A 24,911-nucleotide genomic window follows, 5' to 3' on the forward strand; every position below is an offset into this window, starting at 1 on the left:
ACCAAAAGTTTGGACACACCTCATTTAAAGATTTTTCTGAATTTCATGACTATGAAAATTGTACATTCACACTGAAGGCATCAAAACTATGAATTAACACATGTGGAATTATATACTTAACAAAAAAGTGTGAAACAACTGAAATTATGTCTTATATTCTAGGTTCTTCAAAGTAGCCACCTTTTGCTTTGATGACTGCTTTGCACACTCTTGGCATTCTCTTGATGAGCTTCAAGAGGAAGTCACTGGGAATGGTTTTCACTTCACAGGTGTGCCCTGTCAGGTTTAATAAGTGGGATTTCTTGCCTCATAAATGGGGTTGGGACCATCAGTTGTGTTGTGCAGAGGTCTGGTGGATACACAGCTGATAGTCCTACTGAATAGACTGTTAGCTGCTTTTTTTTCTTGCCATAATACAAATTCTAAGTAAAGAAAAACGAGTGGCCATCATTACTAAAGAAATGAAGGTCAGTCAGTCTGAAAAATTGGGAAAACTTTGAACGTGTCCCCAAGTGCAGTGGCAAAAACCATCAAGCGCTACAAAGAAGCTGGCTCACATGAGGACCGCCCCAGGAAAGGAAGACCAAGAGTCACCTCTGCTTCTGAGGATAAGTTTATCTGAGTCACCAGCCTCAGAAATCGCAGGTTAACAGCAGCTCAGATTAGAGACCAGGTCAATGCCACACAGAGTTCTAGCAGCAGACACATTTCTACAACAACTGTTAAGAGAAGACTTTGTGCAGCAGGCCTTCATGGTAAAATAGCTGCTAGGAAACCACTGCTAAGGACAGGCAACAAGCAGAAGAGACTTGTTTGGGCTAAAGAACACAAGGAATGGACATTAGACCAGTGGAAATCTGTGCTTTGGTCTGATGAGTCCAAATTTGAGATCTTTGGTTCCTACCACCGTGTCTTTGTGTGATGCAGAAAAGGTGAACGGATGGACTCTACATGCCTGGTTCCCACCGTGAAGCATGGAGGAGGAGGTGTGATGGTGTGGAGGTGCTTTGCTGGTGACACTGTTGGGGATTTATTCAAAATTGAAGGCATACTGGACCAGCATGGCTACCACAGCATCTTGCAGCGGCATCCGGTTTGCGTTTAGTTGGACCATCATTTATTTTTCAACAGGACAATGACCCAAAACACACCTCCAGGCTGTGTAAGGGCTATTTGACCAAGAAGGAGAGTGGTGGGGTGCTACGCCAGATGACCTGGCCTCCAGTCACCAGACCTGAACCCAATCGAGATGGTTTGGGGTGAGCTGGACCACAGAGTGAAGGCAAAAGGGCCAACAAGTGCTAAGCATCTCTGGGAACTCCTTCAAGATTGTTGGAAGACCATTCCCGGTGACTACCTCTTTAAGCTCATCAAGAGAATGCCAAGAGTGTGCAAATCAGTCATCAAAGCAAAAGGTGGCTACTTTGAAGAACCTAGAATTTAAGACATAATTTCAGTTGTTTCACACTTTTTTGTTAAGTATATAATTCCACATGTGTTAATTCATAGTTTTGATGCCTTCAATGTGAATTTACAATTTTCATAGTCCTGAAAATACAGAAAAATCTTTAAGTGAGAAGATGTGTCCAAACTTTTGGTCTGTACTGTATATGTGTGTGTGTATGTGTGTGTATGTGTGTGTATATATATATATATATATATATATATATATATATATATATATATATATATGTGTGTATATATGTTTTAATGAACATTTGAGCCCATAAATCCATTAGATGTCGGTTTTGCAAGCCTGCGAGAAAATATCGCAGTACGGATTACATACGGAGGATGCCATGCGCAAAATACACTGCCACACCCTGCCTACGGATGACATACGGATCACTATTTTTGGAACATTTCTGCGTATTACGGCCTTAAAAAACGGACCGTGTCTTCATACGCTGAGTGTGACGCTGGCCATAGTCTTAGTGTGAGGGGAGACATAAACTTAACCCATAAACTCTGTGGTTTTGGAGTGGGATGTCCCTGGGGAGACATGTCCTGTAGTCTCTATGGTATGGGAATGATATGTCCATTAACTCTATGGTGTTGGAAAGAGATGTTTTGTGGCCATTGTCGTGAGTCCGCGCTGGAGAGACAGTGAAAACTTCCGTGATTAGCTGGAAAAAAAGACGAGGAAGTTTCCGCCACTCTGGCTATCGTGTGTGCCCTAATCGTAGAATGGAACTAGGCTGAAGCTGGGGCCTAAATGTGGAAATTGCTTTGTCGGACAAAAATAAACGGGGCACTATCTTGAAGGGAAAAAAAAAAAAAAAGGCCGAGAAGGGACGGTAATAAAGTGGGGCGCTATCCAGCAGTAGGGTGCCTGTGCCACATCTTTTATCAACATTTTCCTTTGGTCCTGTGGAGCCCTCGCCGCCAGGAAGTGACTGGAAGGGAGGGAGAGGTAACTGGTTCCAGATGTGGTCCCGACTCCTACTTCGTTGTTTTGAAGACTGCATCAGGAATTTCTGGGTGAGGGGGTCGCTGGAATGGGTACGTCTTCCCTCCCACACAGTCATGGTCCCAGAAGGTGCCAACCATGGATGATGGGAGGGAGGCTAGGAGGGGACACTGGGGCCGAAAGGCAGGACACTCCACCTCGAGCTGCCCCGAGACACTTGTGAAGTGTTACGGGGAATAGGGTCTCGCCTCTCAGACTAGAGCGGGGACGATGTGGATGCCGCCACACTGTTCTATCTGTCCCCTAGTTGGGAAAACTGTGAGAATTTACACACTGTTACAAGGTGTATCTGAAAGAAAAAGGGAAATTATTAGTAAAACAAAAGATGGTAGAGACTGGTCTGAACATGGACCCGTGTCTGACTTCCTTGGACACTAACCAAAACTGGTTAGTTCTCTGGGTGGGTGTAGCCTGATGGGGAGGAGTTGGCCTTTTTTCTGCCTAGTGTCAGCCACCCAGTGGCAGCAGCATACACCCATGCTTTCCTGTGTCCCCCAATAAAGGAGTCACGACCCAACATTTTATCTTAATTAACCAGACCTTTATTTCTCCTTCACCTCATTGGGGGACACAGACCGTGGGTGTTATGCTGCTGCCACTAGGAGGACACTAAGTTGAAACAAAAAGAGTTCTCTCCTCCCCTGCAGTATACACCCTCCTGCTGGTTCCCAGAGAACCAGTTCTTGCTTATTGTCTGTAGGAGGCACTTGGGTCTGGTTCAGACCCCAACGTTCTTTTTTAATTTTTACTTTTCCGTAAACTTTTATTTTTTAATTAATGGAGTGAAGGGGGTAACGGTTCCTTTCAAGGCTCCGATCTCCCCCGAATCAACAGGCGACAACGCGGAGAGTTCCTTCCCGTACCCTCTCCTGCGATGTGGGGTGCCTGAGCTCACTTCAGGGGCGACGGTTCCTTCTCGGTCCCGATCTCCCCACACCAACAAAAGGCTAGCACATAGTGTTGCCTCTATCCTCTCCTGGAGCCAGGCCTAATGCCGGACATTCTGCCCTGTTCCATGGACAACAGAGGGCCCACTATGGCGTCAGTGCAGCCCCCACTGCATCACCACTGATTGAAAGCGGATGATGGAAGGAGGCAGAAAGTCCCTCTCCACCCCCCTGACTATGGGGGGGGGGATCCAAAGACCAGCCACAATGCAACAGGTCTGCACCAGCTCTGCTACATCACCTCAAAATGTGAGAATGACTGCGGCTGGCACCATCTGGTCGCAGAGACGGGGTCCTGGTCCCTGGGGGAGCGGTGTCACGGTGTCAAGCGGAGTTTTACACCGCTTTATTCATCTATCTGTTTGCGCTGTGGGCGGCGTTCATTTCTGGCAGGCTTCACAAATTTAGTCCCCGGCTTCTAGCTGGCCTAGGCCGTGTTTTTCATGGCTCCGCCCACCGCAGCCGGCGCTACCCACACTTCTGACGCTTCTCGTCCTAAACGAGAGGCGCCCCTCCTCTCGGCGGCCATCTTTCTACACCTCAGGAACGGAGCCGGCCTCCTGACAGCGGTGACAGTAACAGCAGAGCTGACAGAAGCGCTGCGAGCCGTGAGGACACAGACATCTTCCCTGGGGACACAAGAGCAGGTCCTGGGTAAGCTGAATCCTCCGGAACTGACAGCTTAACACCTGAGGTAACGCGCCAGTCGCAAAAATTTAGTCCCCGGCTTCGTCCGAGGTGTAAGTCCCTCTCTACCTCCCTATTAAAAGGATGGCGGATTGAGGGTGACCCCTTTCTCCCTGTACCATGGTCCTAGACCAGCAGCGGCACTGGACAGGCGGTCTGCGGCGACGCTGGCAGGCGGGGGGCTTACTCTGGCAGCGAGGATGCATTTCTGGGGCCGACCCACAGGGGCGACAGTTTGGCATTTACAACGACTCTGCATGCAGTTTCCTTAAAGGCGCCATGACAACGTCACGGTCCAAGCTCCCAAAGGGTCCAGTAAGACTTTTAGTTTTATCCAACTTGCAAAACCTCAAATGCGTTCAGGAGCCCTCCATCGCCCCTATCCCAGTGTACCTAGTTCCCCTGAGGGGCTTCGTCAATGAAGCAATCCGTGGCTTGTCTGGCCAAAAGAGATTTAATTCCTCTGTGGATCAGAGCGTTCAGCAGGTCTGATATAACTGGATCCTCTCCTACACTGGAGTCATAGGCTAGCAGGGGCCGCAAGCATTCTAGAACCGTACAAGCGTCTAGAAATCGGATCCGTGGTACAGTTACCCGAGCAATCTCGGGCCTTGGCGTCCGTGAGGTCTGTTTCTCGCTCTCCCTCACTAGTGATTTGCAGAACAAGACTCTGAGTTTGAGTTGGATGTTTTCCCGGATCTGCACTCACCAGAGTTCCAGAAAATGAGGGACTCTCTTATTGAGCCCGTCAATCAGACTCTAAAGGTTGACGAGGATTGAGGTTCTGTCCCAGAACACAGTGCCCTTCAAGAGGACTAATCGCTCTCATAAAAGCGTTTACCATTCACCCAGAGGTCTGGGTTATACTTAACCAGCGCTGACAGCAACGTGTTAAACATCTGAAGGGTCAGCACCCTCTTGAGGCGTGGTACGCCCCTGTTTTGATCTGTGGAAAGATTGAGCTGAATCTCCTGCGGTGAACCCACCAGTATTCGTTTCGGTATTCAGAATCCTATCCTGGCCGGATGGATCATCACCCACAGACTGTCAGAGACTGACTCGCTCCATCTTTGAGACCTCTGGTTCAGCTCTATCCATCGTATGCCGCGGCAGGGGTAGCTAAAGCCATGGTATCCTGGTCGCCTTTTTGGAGGCAGTGCAGCGCAGCTAGCCATCAGCGGCGGATGCCATCACGTTCAGAAGGTGTTTCTTTTTTTATGGCTCATTGAATAGAAAACGGACTCTGTGTGCAAAAAAAAATCCTTTTTCGGACACCATAGATTTACGAGGGGCTCAAGGTGTTCTACTCTAATCTGTTTGACGTTTGCTCAGTACTTTGGCTGCATGGGGTCCTGGGATCAAAATCCCACCTTAGTTTATCGCACCTGCAGCACCATTGGGCAACAGCCCTGGGTAAGTGCTCTAACCCTGAGGCACGGTTGTTTTTTCCTGCAAAGGATTCATGAGATTAACAGGTCATGAGGTATTCTGTCTTACAGCCTCATTTTACTGAGGCTGGGATCTAGACTACACTATACCTCACCCTCCCCCAGTGTGGTCTTTGTCGCTGACGCAGCCCATGGCATCACTGACCAGCGATACAGTCCCTTCATTATCCTTCCTCTATCAGTCAGGGTCTTCACCAGCCTGACTGGGATAATTCATCCATCTCTAATGCAGCACGTTGTTTCAGTGGTTAGTACTACAGCCTTGCAATCTGGAGTCTTGGCATCAGATCCTACCAAAGGATCATGGTCACTCGTCGATAAGAGGGACGCTTCTAACATCCATCGACAACGGGATGTTTTTTTCTACATATTCGAATTTCCCCTCTCTAAACAATCCTGTGCTTCGCCATTCCCAAACAGCATTTTCAGTTCACATCGTGCTCTCGAAGGTCATGACGGCTGTCATGTCCATCTTGCACTCTCCAGGCGTGATCTTTCTGCCCTACTCAGACGACCTTCTCATCAGGGGTCTTTGCATCTCTGGCGATACTCTTCCTCCCCTGAGCTTGTGGATAAATGTATACAGGCTCCCCTCGTTCCAGCCCAATGGATATCCTTTTAAGGAATGACCCTGGATGCCTCCGAGGGTTAGTGATTCCCCCTCTGCCTCCGAGGGTTAGTGATTCCCCCTCAACACAAGGTCCGAGTCTTTTCTAACACAGAGCCCACGCACTTAACCACTCACTCCATCATTCTATCTGGTTTGCTGTGACGGCACTGGGGCAAAATGGTGACAGCAATCGAAATGATCGTTCTTTTTCGTTCAGCTGACTCTCTGTCCCCTGCAGCATGAACCCGTTTTCTTCCTTGATCGCCGATGCTGCATGCTCCGGCGGATCAGGCAGCCTCTCAGGTGATGGACATTGAGGCCTTCTCTCTTCCAGAGGAAATATTTTCTCCCGGTTTAATGGCTAGTGGTGTCTACCGATGTCAGTCTCCTTGACTGCGGAGTAGTCTTAGGCACCTCATGGCTCAGGGGCGCTGATCAACTCGGGAGTCGAGCCTTCTGATTAATGTCTGGGAAATCTGAGCAATCAGGATAGCCCTGCAACAGTTCCATTATCTCCTGCCGAGTCACCCCATCCGAATTCTATCGGATAAAGCCACAGCTGTTGCATGTATCAGTCATTAAAGGGGGTACCCACAGCAGGGTGGCCATGCATGAGGTAGCCCATATTGCCCAATGGGCAGATAGGAACCACTCAGTATTTTCAGCAGTCCATATCCCAGGCGGCAGTTTTTTTGTAGCCGTCAAGGTCTCGCCTTGGGACAATGGAAGGCCTTTCGACAGAAATTTATTCATTTAAGGACTCGGGGCGTGGATCGGATGGCTTCAAGATTGAGCGCCAAGGTATTCCACTTCAGAGCTCGGTCTTGGGATCTATAGACCATCAAGGAGCATACACGAGTCTCTCCGCGGCTTCATCTTCAGCACGTGCTTTTTTTCCCCGCTTAATTTACTTCCGAGAGTCTTCAGGTAGACCTGAGCAGAGGGGATTCCAGTAATCCTTATCGCCCAGGTTAGGACACACTTGGTGTGATATGCAGATTGAGTGCAGATAGTCGTCGATGTCCTATGGCGACTGCCGGATCATCCAAATCTGCTCTGCCAGCGTCTGTTTTTTTGTCAGGACGTCCTCATGTCTTCTCTGTTCCCTCCAATTTGGGAAATCCTCCAAACTGGTCTGGAATCAGATTTGGCGCTCAGCTTTTCTTTTTTTTTTTTTTTTTCCTCTCTCTCCCTCTCTCAAATTCCAGATCTTGGCCTTATCTGTTTTATTCCAGCTCAGAATTACTTCCATTCCTTAAGTGAGCATTTTCTTTCAGGGGGTCTCCCATGTGGTATCCTCCTATAGCTTGCATTCAGAGCCCTGCAACCTTTATATGGTCCCGGGTGCGCTTTAAAGGGAACCTGTCCCCCCCCCCCCAGGCGTTATAAACTAAAAGAGCCACCTTGTGCAGCAGTAATGCTGCATTCTGACAAGGTGGCTCTTTTAGTTCTGGGTGCTGTAACTACCGAATAATCAGTTTTATTGTCCGAAATACCTGCTCCTCAGTCAAGTGGGTCGGTGTTTCCCCCCTGCTTCAGACCGCACACAGCTGTCACTCACATCTTCTTGGTGCCGGGCGCTGCCTACTCCTCACCGCTGTTTTCAAAAGTACCCGGCGCCTGCGCTCTTATCCCCTGCCTGGTGCAGGCGCAGTGAGTGCTGGCCGTCTTTCCTCATATGCAGCCCAGCTGACTGCGCATGCGCCGCCTCCCTGCTTGTGAATCCCAGCCCCGCAATGTGAATAAATCATAAGTCACTGCGGGGCTGGGATTCACAAGCAGGGCAGCAGCGCATGCGCAGTCAGCTGGGCTGCATATGAGGAAAGACAGCCAGCACTCACTGCGCCTGCACCAGGCAGGGGATAAAAGCGCAGGCGCTGGGTACTTTTGAAAACAGCGGTGAGGGGGAGGCGGCGCCAAGAAGATGTGAGTGACAGTTGTGTGCTGTCTGAAGCAGGGGGGGAAACGCCGGCCCACTTGACTGAGGAGCAGGTATTTCGGACAAATAAAACTGATTATTTCGGAAGTTACTGCACCCAGAACTAAAAGAGCCACCTTGTCAGAATGCAGCATTACTGCTGCACAAGGTGGCTCTTTTAGTTTATAACGCCTGGGGGGGTGACAGGTTACCTTTTAACAGACGCCTTTCGAACCGTTGCAGGATGTCTCTGAAGTCGTCTGTTTCTTCTCGCTGCGCTATCAACCAAGTTTCAGAGCTACCACTCTTTTTGGTCGAGTTCCGTTCCTTTCCTGATTTTCCCCCAGGACAAGGCTGTCATCGAATCATCTATGGTCTCCGTTTTTTCCCAAGGTGGTTTTTCTCTTTCCACCTTAACAAGGACTTTGTCCTTCTCTCTTTTCTTGTCCAGCTCCAGTACATCCGGTGGAATGAGCCTTTCACACCTGGACATAATAAAGGCTTTCCGAAGGTGCATCTAGAAGACGGCGCCCTTCAGTAGGTCGGACGCCCTATCTGCTTCCTGAGGGTCTCGGGCACCGTTTAGCCATTTCAGGGCTACGATACCAAATGGTCTCACTTGTCTTTTCAGATGTCTTACTGTGTCAGGAAACAAGCCTATCCCAATGGGGATTACGGCACACTCTACTCGGTCGGTAGACATTCTTTTTTGTGCCTTTTGGCATCAGGTGTCGGCACAAGAGGTCTGCAAGGCTGTAACTTGATACAGCTTACGCTCTCAGACTTCTGCACAAACGGCCCCTCGCAGATGTATTTTGCAAGCGGCGGTAGCTGTTATGACCCCAATGGCAGAGGGTCTCAAAAGTACATACCAAGTCTGCAAACACAAAAAACCAGCTCATAGGGCAGTGGTAACTGGGCTGACCATATATCTAATCCTAGCACCACAAATAGCAGCAGCCGGGGAACGTGCCTACGTTGGTTCTAGACGTCTCGCGCCAGCCGGAGAACTAACTAACCCTAGAAGGGAAAAGATAGACCTTTCTTGCCTCCAGAGAAAAGACCCCAAAAGTTGGATACAAGCCCCCAACAAATAATAACGGTGAGGTAAGGAGAAAAGACAAACGTAAGAATGAACTAGATATTTAGCAAAGAGAGGCCCACTGACTAATAGCAGAATATAGTAAGATGACTTATATGGTCAGCAAAAACCCTATCAAAATTTCCACGCTGGATATTCAAGAACCCCCGAACCGTCTAACGGCCCGGGGGGAGAACACCAGCCCCCTAGAGCTTCCACCAAAATCAGGAATCACATTTAGTACAAGCTGGACAAAAAGTAAGAGCAAGCAAATAACCAAAAAACAAGGAAGCAGGACTTGGCTTAATTTTGCAAGATCCAAGACCAGCAGACAGGAGCAAACAGAAAGGAACTGATTACAACGATGCCAGGCACTGGACTGAGAAACCAGGAAGTTTATATAGCAACACCCCTGGACTAACGACCCAGGTGGGTGCCAAACTGAGGAAAGACAATCCCAGAGTCATATCACTAGTGACCACAAGAGGGAGCCAAAAAAAAGTCTAATTCACAACAGGTAGCGCAACTGTAGTCAGTTGGTACATGGGGTTAGATCTCTGATGTGACTCCCCACCCAAGGACTGCTTTGGGACGTCCCATGGTCTGTGTCCCCCAATGAGGCGTAGGGGAAATAGGGATTTTTGTGTACTAACCGTAAAATCCTTTTCTCTAAGCCAATCATTGGGGGACACAGCACCCACCCTGTTAGTTTTTTGGCTTGCGCTTGGTTTTTCTTTAATCTGATATGAAGTTTATGATCTCCTACTGCTTTTGCACCGAACTGGTTCTCTGGGAGCCAGCAGGAGGGTGTATACTGCAGAGGAGGAGCTAACTTTTTGTTTCAACTTGGTGTCCTCCTAGTGGCAGCAGCATAACACCCATGGTCTGTGTCCCCCAATGGTAGGCTCGGAGAAAAGGATTTTACGGTGAGTACACAAAAATCCCTATTTTCAGTTAGCCAGGAGTCACTAACTGTTATCTACATGTTGACTTTTGAATTTTTCTTTTTGGTTCGTCAAGAAAACAGACTTTTGGTAACATTATCCTGTAATACTGACTTGCAAGTTGAAATTTGATGTAACGTATTGTGCTGTTATCCTGGGCAACTAGAGGCGCATAATTGAACAATGTTTGCTGAAATGTTGATTACACATTGTCCAGGCCAGCTGGCTTGTTGACTTGCAAAACAGGAGGAAAAACTATGCAAATAGATACAATAATTAAACAATGTGAGTTGACCTTGTCACCATTCTTCCGCTTTACCTCTGGATGTTTGAAGGACAGTTGTTAACTATAAAAAGAGGACATAAGCGCCTCTATAAGCTATACCTTCGTAAACAGATATACATCCGGACAGCCAAGAGATCCGAAGAACCAGAAACTCTCTACAGGACAGCAGCCAGGACATCATGGCTCCATCACGAGGGACACAGATTTGACATTCTTCAGGATGTCAGCTTAGAGGACCACAGCCCCGGCTTAAAGAATGCAGATCTGCTCCATTCACTATCGCTGAACCATGGTTACGTTTGGGATTGTCAGTATTTGGACCCACCAGTCACCTGAGCTCCATGGATACGTTTATGAAAGCAAGTAATGGGACCCACCAGTCACCTGGCTCCATGGAGTTTTTCGGAGAAGCCAGGTTGTGACCCTCTGTCAACTGGCCTTCTGCCTCAATGGACTGACATCTTCCTAAGCTTGTCAGTACCTCCTTTCTGTGCGTGCCACAGGTGGGGGTAGTCTGTCCTGGAAGCTGGAAGTCCCAGCTGCTTTAATCTTAATCCCGGTGAATCGGCAGAAAGGTGAGACTCTGTAATTTGCACCATCTTGGGTATTCATGTGTTTTGGCTAGCGGATCAGGGCACCTGCTGACCTCCCATCCCCACCCCTCCTCCCCGTTTCTCCACAGAAGGCTCAGAGAAATATTTTACGGTAAACACCCAAAATCATCTTCTCTTTGATTCGGCTCAAATATCCCCACTACATCTTGCATGGAGCTGTGCTGTCCTGGCTGGGTGCACAGTTGCAACAGGAGCTGAAAATGAAGCGATAGAGCGAGTTTTTTAATTTATATTTTTTTAAAGAATTTTGCTTATGGGTGATTTTTTTATTATTTGCTGGTGACTTGGACAAAGCTCTGATAACTGAGACGTTCATCATCCTGCTGTTTATTTTGCATCGCCCTCAGCAATACAATGAACAAGTGGAGGACATGAGCCAGCCGCTAATCGTGAACATCCCCCGGAGGCCCAAGCCGGGAGCCGAAAACGGAGCCATCGTACTGGTGCCAGAGTTATGTAACCTAACAGGTGAGCGCAGTCCCTGGCAGGTTACTAGCAGAGCTCGCTGACTACGCCACAGTTACCTCTGTGATTGTAAATGGTGGCTAAATAGCTATAGGGCTGGATTTGTGTCCAACATTCTTGGTCCAAGTGCTGACTGTTCTGTCTGCACTGGCCGTGGGCTTCCGGTCTTGGCCTCAGCTGACCGTAGACCTATATAATGTCTGGACATCGCAGGGTGTGCACCGACCAATAATGTCATAGGTGTGAGAACAGCCTAAAGTAAAGCTCAAGAAGGTGGTGGGAACGGTCGCAAATGCAATATTAATGCCTTCCCACAAATAGACGTCCTGGGAAGGGTCTTCACATGAGGAGGCAATGAGGAGCTGTGCTAGATTATATAGCCAGCATCTGTCTCTGACAGTCGTGGCCGTCCTGTTTGAGTTCCTGTTGCTGCTGTTAACCATTTAAATGCCGCTGTCAATCTCCGATAGCAGCATTAAACGGTGCGCATGCTCGTCAGCTTCCTGCCGTGGAATTTTCACAATATGCTGCAGTACTGTGGTGTAGCACAAATGATTGGATGTTGAAGTCCCCGAATAAACTTCAAAATAATGTAGAAAATTAAAGGAAATAATAGAAATATATAAAGAATAAAAAATATTTTACCGTTTAAAAAAAAATAAATAAAAAAATTGATCTGCCCTGTCTGCTGTATGGCTGGTGTCTTGCAGTTCGCTAGGGATCCCCTTCTGAAATGCGCCGGTCCCAGTAATGCCCCCCAGGGCTCCTCACCAGGAGGCAGCTGCTCGTATTCTCATCTCTTACCGTTTCATCTTTATAACACAGGTCTGACCGACAGAATGAGAAACGACTTCAACGTCATGAAAGACCTGGCCGTTCACACTCGCTTACCACCAGACCAGAGGGAGCGGCAAGTTGGGAAGTTCCTGAATTACATACACAAGTAAGTAGCCACGGTGGCTGGTAAGGGCCGTCTGCCTCTGACCTAGGCCTTCTTTTGGGCAAGGTGAGTTTGGTTAGAAGCCATGTCTTGAGTTTGCTGTGATTTCAAAACTGGTTCCCCATCGAGGCTGTGAGTGCCTCAGTCATACCGAACAGTACGGAGGCTCCTGATAGCGGCCTCAGCTGTCAGTATGATTGGCGCATGACCGAACAGCTCACATAAGCTGGAATTTCTGAGATGTTGACCCTTCAGCCTCATTACAGCAGTAGATCGGAGACATTCCTCTATTGCTTTGCTCGCTACTTGACTACAAACACGAGGGATACCTTGCGTGATGAGATAAAAATAAGACCGCATAACAAGAGATGTCTGACCTCAGTTTGATGCTTACGTAACCCAATACACGTTTCGCCGTTGCTTCTTCCGGGGAACCACACCTCCAGAAGAAGCAGCGGCGAAACACATTCTGAGATGGTAAAGCCATATACTGGGGTAAGGCAGCTCTTGTGGTCCCTAAAGCTGCTGGATAGTCTCATCTGGATCCAATAGACGTAATGGCCACTTCTCCATTCCTGACAGTGGGGTCCTGTTCTAAAGATAGATACAGTGCCAATAGAGCACCAGCAAGATATTTATTGGGCTCCTTCCTTTCACCACCCAGTAGTGATGAATCCGGGGATTGTATTTTTCTCCTGTCTTTAGGGACGAGAGCGTTCAGAAAGAGCTACGTGACTGGGGGCTGAATTTCGATACCGAACTCCTACAGTTCGAAGGGAGAATCGCACCTCCGGAAAAAATCCTGCAAAAAGACAGATCTGTGAGTATTTAGGTTGAGAGTGAACGGCACCACAACACCTTCACATTCCCCCTAAACTATTTATTTATTTACCATATATTTTTTTATTTTATTTTCATTTTCATAGGAGGGCTTGTATTTTGCAGGATGAGATGTAGTTTTGAAGGATAAAAATTAAATTGCACTTAACGTGAATACAAGGAAAAAGGGTATAATTTCTACAGTGTCCGCAGTGTTATACAATGGCCTGGAAACAATTCTGTAGGTCCGTTCTTGTAAGGAAAATATAACACTAAGTGGTTTGGGTTTTTTTTTTTTTAGACTTTTTCACCTTTACTATTTTGTCTTTTACATTGATCCGAGTGATGACTTGATTTTTTTTTTTGCCCAATTAGCTGTGATATAAAATGCACGTCACATTTCAGGAGGCCTTTGTTTGAAATATTCAGTAGGTTTTTTTTGGGGTTTGGATAATATTCCAGGGCCCAATAGTGCTTTGTGGGGTCTTCTTGAGCTGCAGCCTGGATTCTTTCCTTCTTTTGACTCATTTTGCTCCTTTTTCAGAGGCTGTTTGGGAGTCCGACACAGACTGCCCCTGGCCAAGCCTTCCCCACCAGCTTTCTTGTCTCAAAGCCAGGTTGACTCTTGGTTGCCCACTACTTTGCACAGACCTGGCATGTAACTCAGGCTGCTGAGAATCCGGGTGACAACATCCCGGAGATCCTGCACTGATGTAATTTGTGATTTCGAATTATTTGCAGGCAGAATATAATCCACAGTTTGCTGACTGGTCGCGAGAGTTGAGGGGTGCCGTCCTGATCAGCCCCCGAGATCTGAATAATTGGCTGCTCTTTTACACCCGGAGAAATTACGATGCGGCGAACGCTCTTCTGCAGAACTTGTTCAAGATCACACAGCAAATGCGCATCAAGATGAACCGGGCGGTGCTGTGAGGCTCGGGGGGGCTCTGCCGGGGGGGGGCTCTGCCGGGGGGGGGGCTCAGCCGAGGGGCTCGCACAGTGCGGGTCTTACACCATACGTTTTGTTTGTCTTTTCTAAAGGGTTGAAGTCGAGGACACGGTGGGAGGATATTTACAGGCCTTCCAGCAGAACATTACAGACCACACCGAGATGGTGGGTAGCTATTGGACTGGGTGGAAACGTGACCAGCAAGAATGTCTGAAATGTCCCTATGATCTGTCTCTGCTCTCCAGGTGGTCTGTATCCTGTCCAGCATTAATAAGATGAAGTATGACGCCATCAAGAAGCACCTGTGCGTGGACTACCCCATCCCCAGCCAGTGCGTCGTCGCCAGGACCTTGAGCAAACCCCAGACTGTCCTCTCCGTCTGTACCAAAATCGCCTTACAGATGAACTGCAAGTTAGGAGGAGAGCTGTGGACAGTGGAGATGCCGGTACGTGTGTCCTTACACCTATACATGGCGAGAGGCTCGTCTCTCCCCCATGTGGCGAGGAGCAGTGAAACTTGACCCCTCCATGTGGCAATACCCATAATCCATGCACAGTAAAATCCAGTTGTCACCTATCCCTTCTCCGTGGTGTTGTTGAGGGAGGATCTGGAGTGACCCTTCATGGTTGACTCAGTGATTTTCAAATTGATCCACAGGGCGTTGCCGGCAACTGAGAATGACCAGATGGAGACATGTCTCTGTTTGGGGGGATCAATGTCAAATCCCAAGTTATACTTCAACCAATCAACATAAGAACACGCTCACAGTTTTCTTAACCTATAACGCTTCTTTCACACTAGCGTCGGTACTGGTCTGTCGCTAAGCGTCGGCGCGACGTACCGACGCACATTGTGAAAATTTGTCACGACGTGGGCAGCGGATGCAGTTTTTCAACGCATCCGCTGCCTATTCTAAAGTCTGGGGAGGAGGGGGCGGAGTTCCGGCTGCACATGCGCGGTAGGAAATGGCGGATCCGACGTACGAAAAAATGTTACATTGAACATTTTTGCCGTGCCGACGATCCGCCAAAACACGACGCATCCAGTGCGCGACGGATGGCCATCCGTCGGCTATACAAGTCTATGGGCAAAAAATGCATCCTGCGGGCACCTTTGCAGGATCCGTTTTTTCCCCAAAACGACGCATTGCAACGGACGTCACAACGCAAGTGTGAAAGTAGCCTAAGAATGCAGGAACAGCCTGTACGTCAAGGTCTCGTAGAAGAATACACCTTCACTCTCGTGCTCTTGTTCAAACTAGAACAATCAAGGTCTCATAACAACTATGAACTTTAGTCTAGTAGCAGAATTTATCTCAAGACACCAAAATGGAGTCGAAAAGCACAAAATGAAGCCTGCTTTAATTTTGATCTTGGTTTAACCCTTCACATTCCCCCCCAGATAAATTTTGTTAACTAATATGCAGCATCAGAGGTACTATCCCAACCTATAAGCTTGAGGGGTACGGTCTTCACATGACCGGTGCCATGTTACCAGCCATGGCTGTTGCGGCGCACCCGTCCCCCCTGTATGCTACAATTTACGGATAACAATTTTTGATGACGGTGTAGGAGGTCTTTTGAAGATAGCCATACGCTTGGCTTCAGCATCTTCATCAGGTAACTTTGTGAAATTGGTGTAGAGAAGAGCAGGGGTGGCAACGCTTTTGGTATCATCATTAGTTGTTCTAGTGCAGAATTTCCTAATACATACAGAAATACACCAAAGAACAAAGCTTAGTATTACATACATAACAAGGATAAAGGCAGCAATGTGTAACAAACTTTACAAGATTCCAGCTATCCAGCCCACAAGTCCCTTATACCAATTGGCTGGATTAAGAAAGGAGAAGGTGTCTGCCCACCAACTGTCCTTATTACGGTCATTGTCTTTATCATATTGATCTCTGAGTCTTTGAATGTCTTCTAACTTTAACTTCATAGTGCTATTGGGATCTGTATGATGACCGCAAGCGGGTCCAATAACCAGACACATACCACCCTGTGCTGCTGTTAAGTAATCCAGTACTACAGTATGTTGATTAGTGACTATGATGAGTTGGTTTTGGACAGCAACAGTAGTATTAAGTATTATGCCCCATTATCTGCCACTAGTCTGTTTGACCAGCTTGCAGTGCGATACGTGGATCCACGTCGGCCTACCTTCCAGCTTTACTGACATGGGAGTAATGAGGAGGACTTGATAAGGACCGTCATACAAGGGTTCCAGTCCGTGTTTTCTGACATGCCTTTTCACGACCACAAAATCACCAGGCTTCAAGTTATAACAAATATCGGTTTCTGCTGAATCTGGAAGGGAAGAAGAAACTAGAGCATGGGTGTTAGCAAGATTTTTACTAAGCTGAATAACATATTGAACAGTACGGTCAGTTTCTTCTGATAACTGCTGAGACTGGAAATTTGCAACAGAGGACCTAGCACCAAACAATATCTCATATGGGGACAGGCCATGTTTTGCAATAAGGGTAGTACGAATGTGGTACAGTACAATGGGTAGGAGCTCTGGCCATGGAGCCGTAGTCTCCTGCATCATTTTGGTCAATTGTCCCTCCAGTGTGCCGTTCAGCCTCTCAACTTTCCCACTGGATTGTGGATGGTGCAGAGTATGGAGGGCTTCAGTGGATCCAAGCATTATCAAAACCTCCTGATACACATGAGAAGAAAAGGCCGGGCCTTGGTCACTTTCAACGACTTCTGGAACACTATATCTGTATATAACTTCCATCACCAGTTTCTTTGCTGTAGTTTTTGCAGTCATGTTGGTAACGGAATGCTTCCGGCCAACTGGAGAACGTAGACAACCACCAGACAATATTCATACCTTCCAGACTTAGGCAACGTGATGTGGTCCACCTGGAGCCTTTGGAAAGGATAGTCGGGCTTAGCAAGATGCTTCGGGGGTACACGTTGAAGTTGACCAGGATTGCAGGTCTGACAGATATTACATACACGGTTGAGTGCTGTCAGGACTGTAGAAATACAGTTGTGGCCAAAAGTATTGACACCCCTGCAATTCTGTCAGAAAATACTCAGTTTCTTCCTGAAAATGATTGCAATCACAATTTCTTTGGTATTATTATCTTCATTTAATTTGTCTTAAATGAAAAAACACAAAAGAGAATGAAGCAAAAAGCAAAACATTGATCATTTCACACAAAACTCCAAAAATGGGCCAGACAAAAGTATTGGCACCCTCAGCCTAATACTTGGTTGCACAACCTTTAGCCAAAATAACAGCTAACCAACCGCTTCCGGTAACTATCAATGAGTTTCTTACAATGCTCTGCTGGAATTTTAGACCATTCTTCTTTGGCAAACTGCTCCAGGTGCCTGATATTTGAAGGGTGCCTTCTCCAAACTGCCATTTTTAGATCTCTCCACAGGTGTTCTATGGGATTCAGGTCTGGACTCATTGCTGGCCACCTTAGAAGTCTCCAGTGCTTTCTCTCAAACCATTTTCTAGTGCTTTTTGAAGTGTGTTTTGGGTCATTGTCCTGCTGGAAGACCCATGACCTCTGAGGGAGACCCAGCTTTCTCACACTGGGCCCCTCATTATGCTGCAAAATTTGTTGGTAGTCTTCAGACTTCATAATGCCATGCACACGGTCAAGCAGTCCAGTGCCAGAGGCAGCAAAGCAACCCCAAAACATCAGGGAACTTCTGCCATGTTTGACTGTAGGGACCGTGTTCTTTTCTTTGAATGCCTCTTTTTCTCCTGTAAACTCTCCTGTAAAAAGCTCTACTTTTGTCTCATCTGACCAGAGAACATTCTTCCAAAACGTTTTAGGCTTTTCCAGGTAAGTTTTCGCAAACTCCAGCCTGGCTTTTTTATGTCTCTCTGGGTAAGAAGTGGGGTCTTCCTGGGTCTCCTACCATACAGTCCTTTTCATTCAGACGCCGACGGATAGTACGGGTTGACACTGTTGTACCCTCGGACTGCAGGGCAGCTTGAACTTGTTTGGATGTTAGTCGAGGTTCTTTATCCAACATCCGCACAATCTTGCGTTGAAATCTTGTCAATTTTTCTTTTCTGTCCACATCTAGGGAGGTTAGCCACAGTGCCATGGGCTTTAAACTTCTTGATGACACTGCGCACGGTAGACACAGGAACATTCAGGTCTTTGGAGATGGACTTGTAGCCTTGAGATTGCTCATGCTTCCTCACAATTTGGTTTCTCAAGTCCTCAGACAGTTCTTTGGTCTTTCTTTTCTCCATGCTCAATGTGGTACACACAAGGACACAGGACAGAGGTTGAGTCAACTTTAATCCATGTCAACTGGCTGCAAGTGTGATTTAGTTATTGCCAACACCTGTTAGGTGCCACAGGTAAGTTACCGGTGCTGTTAATTACACTAATTACAGAAGAATCACAGGATTTTTGGAACAGTGCCAATACTTTTGTCCACCCCCTTTTTATGTTTGGTGTGGAATTATATCCAATTTGGCTTTAGGACAATTCTTGGTGTTTTTTCATTTAAGACAAATTAAATGAAGATAATAACAAAGAATTTGTGTTTGCAATCATTTTCAGGAAGACACTGAGTATTATCTGACAGAACTGCAGGGGTGTCAATACTTTTGGCCACAACTGTACCAGGGCTAGGGCCTGGTTTTTTCCTCAATGTGTGGGCCCATGTGCCCACGTGGCAATAGCAGGATACATCCGCTTAGTGGGACACAAGTTGGTCCTTTTTCCAGAGACCATGTCCATACATGCTCAATCAGCCTTCCACTGCTTCACTTCTTCCTTTGGGGACATTCTCTGCATCGTCATTAAGCGGTCTTGTGGGGTCCGACAGAAAACCTCCATCTGTCATCGATCATCAGGTTCCTGTAGAGTCAGTGTTTCTTGTAACTGTTTACGCTGAGAGCATGTGGTCACCATAGTTGGTATGGTCGGTTCAACGGGTAGGAGAGCAGCAGCTTTTGCTTGCATATCCGCAAAGGCGTTGCCAACAGTCTGTGGACTGTTCCTAGGACCGTGCGCCTTAACTTTGATAATGGCTACCTGGGTAGGTAATTTGAATGAGTACATGAGGGTTTTAACAGCTTCAGCATTCTTCACTGGAGTCCTGGCGGTGGTAATAAACCCACGATTGGCCCATAGAGCTCCGAAATCATGAGCAATACCAAATACATACTGTGAGTCCGTGTATATATTAGCCCGCCTGTCTTTGGCCACAACACATGCAGTAGACAGAGCCTGAAGTTCTGCTTCTTGTGCTGACTGTGAGGGAGGGAGTGCAGCTCCGTGTGCTACAGTGTCTTCCGTAGTTACAGCGTATCCTTTGTGGAATCTGCCAAACTCATCAGCATATCTTGAACCATCCGTTTATAACACCAGATCAGGATTTGGAAGTGGATTTTGGAAGCTATATCTTCAGTCAGGAGTTGGGAACAGTCATGTTGGAGGTAATCCTCATCACTGCCATCCTTCTTGGGGACCGGCAGTAAAGTAGCGGGGTTGATTGTAGTCAGGCAAAAGGAGTGAACACTGCAGCCGCAAGTGTCGTCGTACAGTCAAATGTTTTGGCTGTTGGAGTGTCAGTATTGCCGCAATATCATGTGGGGCAAAAATGTGCGTCTCATGTCCAAGAATTATGTCTGCAGTCTTGTCAAGCAACGAGTGAGTGGCGTGAACTGCCCTCATGCAACTTGGTGATGCACGGGCCACGGGGTCGAGGCGGGCTGAATAATAGCCCACAGGCCGTTGTCTATTGCCATGTGACTGTGTGAGTACCCCTGCTGCGTGTCCTTCATTCTCAGACACATACAAATGGAACGGTCGAGTATAGTCCGGGATGCCCAAGGCAGGGGCGGAAGCAATAAGCCGCTTTAATTCAGAGAAGGCACGATAAAGGCTTTCCATACAAACCGTTGATCTTTCCTTATAGTTCATATACCGTCTTTCAGGGCATTGTAGAAAGGTTGCATTATGCGGGATGCGTCCGGTATCCACTGACGACAATAAGTACATAGTCCAAGAAAATGCTGGAGTTCAGTCTCATCTTTTGGAAAAAGGAAGGGAGCTGACGGCTATTTTTCTTTCTTTTGTGAGGTGTCTGACACCCTGAAGGAGACAGTTACCCAAAAATATCACATGACCAAGGCAGAACTGAAGTTTCGAGGCCGAAACCCGACAGTTCAGATCTGCCAGATACTTGAGGAGGGGAACAGTGGCAGCAATGGCTTCCTGCTCCGTCCGTGCACACAACAAAACATCATCCACATACTGGAGCAGCGTGACATAGCGATGGTCTAACTGCCAGGGTAAAAAACACTCGCCCATATTTTTTGCAAACTGATTGGGACTGTTTTGGGCCCCTTGTGGCATAACTGTCCACGTCAATTGTCGTCCCTGATAAGTGAATGCAAACAAACTGTCAGTCTGGGTGTAATGGAATGCTGAAGAAGGCATTGGCAAGGTCGATGACTGTGAACCAAGCAGCATTCTGAGGTATCTGGGACACAAGAGTATGTGGATTAGGCACCACCGGTGTTTACAGAACAGTAGCTGCATTAACTGCCCGTAGATCTTGTACCAGCCGGTACACATGGGGTTGGCCGGGTGGGGTCTTTTTCTTAACGGGAAACAAGGGTGTGTTACATGGGGAAACACAGGGTATCAGGGCACCATTATCGAGTAATGTTTGTATTTGCCCCTTGAGGCCCCGCTCCTGGTCATGTTTCAAAGGGTATTGATGGACTTTCGGAAAAGGGGCACCAGGTTTGAGAAACCCTTTTACTGTTTCTACAGACATTATTGGGGGTGATCTGGGCCTATCAGGGCCATCATTACCATGGGAAGGGCATGTAGGATACAGATCTCATTGTGTTCATCTGCATAAGGGTTATGTAACGTAAGAACCATCTGACCATCATCTTGGAATTGTATTCTGGAGCGGAACTGTGATAATAAATCTGCCCCCAGTAAATTTACCAGACATGTGGGAGAGATTATGAACTGGGCCGTGACCTCAGGGAAAGGTCCCACAGGGATGGGTTTTGTAATAGTATGTTTATTGGGTCTGCCATCTCTTCAGTATGGTCGATTATCAGGATTTTGAGGCTATCTGATTCTGAGTATCCCCCAGAGTTCCCAGTATTCAGGTTACGTGTGGAAGGGGGAACCTGAAGGTAGCAACTGTCAGCATGGGTATGACAATCTCTCTGAAGGTGACCGGGCCGGCCACAGCGCCAGCACTTCAAGCGAAAATTGGCACGGCACGGCGGGGCTGGGGAGTGAGCTTCCCAGACGTAGGGTTAAAAGGGAAATTGGAGTAGGGAACTGAATTTGTGTAGGGGAGGAGGGCAGGAGCTGGAGTCTGTTGTGTGGGCCACTGATAAGGAACAGCTGCGTCCTTGTAGCTGGGGTGGGGGCTGAGGTTGGAGCAGGAATCGCTGTGGCTACTGGTTTAACCTTTGATTTCCCTGCTGATGCAGAGCGGGCTAAATTCTTCTGAAAACTTTTTACTATTTTCAATGCATCATCCGGAGTGGAAGGCTCGATACCAGGTCTGACTGACATTATTGCCTCTTTCAATTCAGATTTGAGGCCGGACATTAAAGCTGCCACAAAAAGGTGTGAATGGGCTTTATTATACAGTGAGAATCCCAAATCTTTAAACACTACCATAAGACGCCCATAAAACTTCTCGGCAGTCTCCTCCTTGTCCTGTGTGACATCTGTGAGGGAGGTAGCTTGGTCCGCTAATCTATCTTGTGCCCAAACTTTTAAAGCATTGCAGATATCAACACCACTCATATGTTCCCCGTCTAAATTCACATTATAGAATTATTAGGCAAGTTGTATTTTAGAGGATTATTTTTATTATTGATCAACACCTATGTTCTCAATCAGCCCAAAAGACTCGAATATCAAAGCTTAATATTTTTGGAAGTTGGAGTGGGGCTTTTATAGTTTTAGCTATCTTAGGAGGATATCTGTTTGTGCAGGTAACTATTACTGTGCAGAATTATTAGGCAACTTAATAAAAACCAAATATATCCCCATCTCACTTGTTTATTTTCACCAGAAAAAACAATATCACTGCACAAAATTTAGAAATAAACATTTCTAACATGCAAAAACAAAACCTCTAAAAATGAGTGACCAATATAGCCCCCTTTCTTTATGATGACACTCAGCAGCCTTCCATCCATAGATTCTGTCAGTTGCTTGATCTGTTTACGACCAACATTGCGTGCAGCAGCCACCACAGCCTCCAGACACTGCTCTGAGAGGTGGACTGTTTTACCTCCCTGTAGATCTCACATTTTATGAGGGACCACAGGTTCTCTATGGGGTTCAGATCAGGTGAACAAGGGGGCCATGTCATTGTTTTTTCTTCTTTGAGACCTTTACTGGCCAGCTACGCTGTGGAGTAGTTGGAGGCATGTGATGGAGCATTGTCCTGCATGAAAATCATGTTTTTATTGAACGATACCAACTTCTTCCTGTACCACTGCTTGAGGAAGTTGTCTTCCAGAAACTGGCAGTAGGTCTGGGAGTTGAGCTTCACTCCATCCTCAACCTGAAAAGGTCCCACAAGTTCATCTTTGATGATACCAGCCCATACCAGTACCCCACCTCCACCTTGCTGGCGTCTGAGTAAGGAATGGAGCTCTCTGCTCTTTACTGATCCAGCCTCTGGCCCATCAAGAGTCACTCTCATTTCATCAGTCCATAAAACCTTTGAAAAGTCGGTCTTAAGATATTTCTTGGCCCAGTCTTGACATTTCTTTTTTCTTGTTCAAAGGTGGTCGTTTTTCAGCCTTCCTTACCTTGGCCATGTCCCTGACTATTGCACACCTTGTACTTTTTGTTACTCCAGTAACGTTGCAGCTCTGAAATATGGCAAAACTGGTGGCAAATGGCATCTTGGCAGCTTCAAGCTTGATTTTCCTCAATTCATGGGCAGTTGTTTTGCACCTTTTTTGCCCAGCACGCTTCTTGCGACGCTGTTGGCTATTTGCCATGAAACGCTTGATTGTTCAGTGATCACGCTTCAAAAGTTTGGCAATTTCAAGACCGCTGCATACCTCTACAAGACATCTCACAATTTCGGACTTTTCAGAGCCCGTCAAATCTCTCTTCTGACCCATTTTGCCAAAGGAAAGGAAGTTGCCTAATAATTAAGCACACCTTATATAGGGTTTTGATGTCATTAGACAACACCCCTCCTCATTACAGAGATGCACGTCACCTGATTTACTTAATTTGTAGTTGGCTCTCAAGCCTGAACAGCTTGGAGTAGGACAACATGTTTAAAAAGTATCATGTGATCAAAATACAACTTGCCTAATAGTTCTGCACCCAGTGTATATATTCCTGAGGTACGTATCCTACCCAATCTTCCATCACCTCACCACACCTGATTCTAAGGGTACTGTCACACAGTGGCACTTTTGTCGCTACGACGGTACGATCCGTGACGTTCCAGCGATATCCATACGATATCGCTGTGTCTGACACGCAGCAGCGATCAGGGACCCTGCTGAGAATCGTACGTCGTAGCAGATCGTTTGGAACTTTCTTTCGCCACTGGATCTCCCGCTGTCATCGCTGGATCGTTGTGTGTGACACCGATCCAACGATGCATTCGCTTGTAACCAGGGTAAACATCGGGCTACTAAGCGCAGGGCCGCGCTTAGTAACCCGATGTTTACCCTGGTTGCCATCGTAAAAGTAAAAAAAAAACAAACCGTACATACTCACATACCGGTGTCCTTCAGGTCCCTTGCAGTCTGCTTCCCGCTCTGACTGACTGCCGGCCGGAATGTAAGAGCAGAGCACAGCGGTGACGTCACCACTGTGCTGTGCTTTCACTTTACGGCGGCACTCAGTCAGAGCGGGAAGCAGACGGCAAAGGACCTGACGGACATTGGTATGTGAGTATGTACGTTTTTTTTTTTTTTTACTTTTACGATGGTAACCAGGGTAAACATCGGGTTACTAAGCGTGGCCCTGCGCTTAGTAACCCTATGTTTACCCTGGTTACCCGGGGCCTTCGACATCGTTGGTCGCTGGAGAGCGGTCTGTGTGACAGCTCTCCAGCGACCACACAACGACTTTCCAACGATCACGGCCAGGTCGTATCGCTGGTCGTGATCGTTGGAAAGTTGCAGAGTGTGACAGTACCCTAACAGTGATCAAGATTTCAGGATATTTTGACTAAAAATAGAGTTACGATCACTGGTCAATCCGGAGTGTCCGTCCCTTATGAGGTACGGTTCGAACACTGGGCCCCCAACGGAACTACACCTCTATATGATTCCACCCAAGAATCACCCCACCATCGGGGACAACCTCACATCCTCTTTGCAGCAACAAACACAGGAAAACCACACCAGATGGTCAGTCTGAACAGTGTAACTGCCAACTTACCGTGGTTGTTGTGGGGGATGATCAGTCCCAATTTTCCAGTGCCTGTGTCTGGTCCGAGGGTCCTTTGTCTTATTCTCCTCCGGGGGGCAGAGGCGTCCCTGTTTGGGGACCCCACTTTTGGGCGCCAAGCTGTTGAGGGAGGATCTGGAGTTACCCTTCATGGTTGAGTCAGTGATTTTCAAATTGTCAAGGTCTCATAACAACAATGAACTTTAGCCTAGTAACAGAATTTATCTCAAAACAGCAAAATGGAGTCAAAAAGCACAAAATGAAGCCTGCTTTAATTTTTCTTAGTTTAACCCTTCACAGTGTAACTAATTTGTC

At 47.2% G+C, this 24,911-nt stretch overlaps 1 protein-coding gene across 2 annotated transcripts in view; it reads left to right on the forward strand.

The window, feature by feature from the left end:
• Positions 1-24,911, forward strand: part of LOC143792829 (piwi-like protein 1) — a 73,791-nt gene that overhangs the window by 33,963 nt on the left and 14,917 nt on the right. Inside the window, exons 10-15 of one of the 2 annotated variants that reach the window (XM_077279345.1) lie at positions 11,353-11,473; positions 12,296-12,413; positions 13,116-13,230; positions 13,971-14,158; positions 14,271-14,343; positions 14,424-14,624. In XM_077279345.1, coding sequence (XP_077135460.1) covers positions 11,353-11,473; positions 12,296-12,413; positions 13,116-13,230; positions 13,971-14,158; positions 14,271-14,343; positions 14,424-14,624 — 816 coding nt within the window. The remainder of the gene's footprint in view (positions 1-11,352; positions 11,474-12,295; positions 12,414-13,115; positions 13,231-13,970; positions 14,159-14,270; positions 14,344-14,423; positions 14,625-24,911) is intronic. The other variant, XM_077279346.1, reaches the window with a different exon arrangement.

The sequence above is a fragment of the Ranitomeya variabilis genome, unplaced genomic scaffold, assembly GCF_051348905.1.
Source record: "Ranitomeya variabilis isolate aRanVar5 unplaced genomic scaffold, aRanVar5.hap1 Scaffold_81, whole genome shotgun sequence".
NCBI lineage: Eukaryota > Metazoa > Chordata > Amphibia > Anura > Dendrobatidae > Ranitomeya > Ranitomeya variabilis.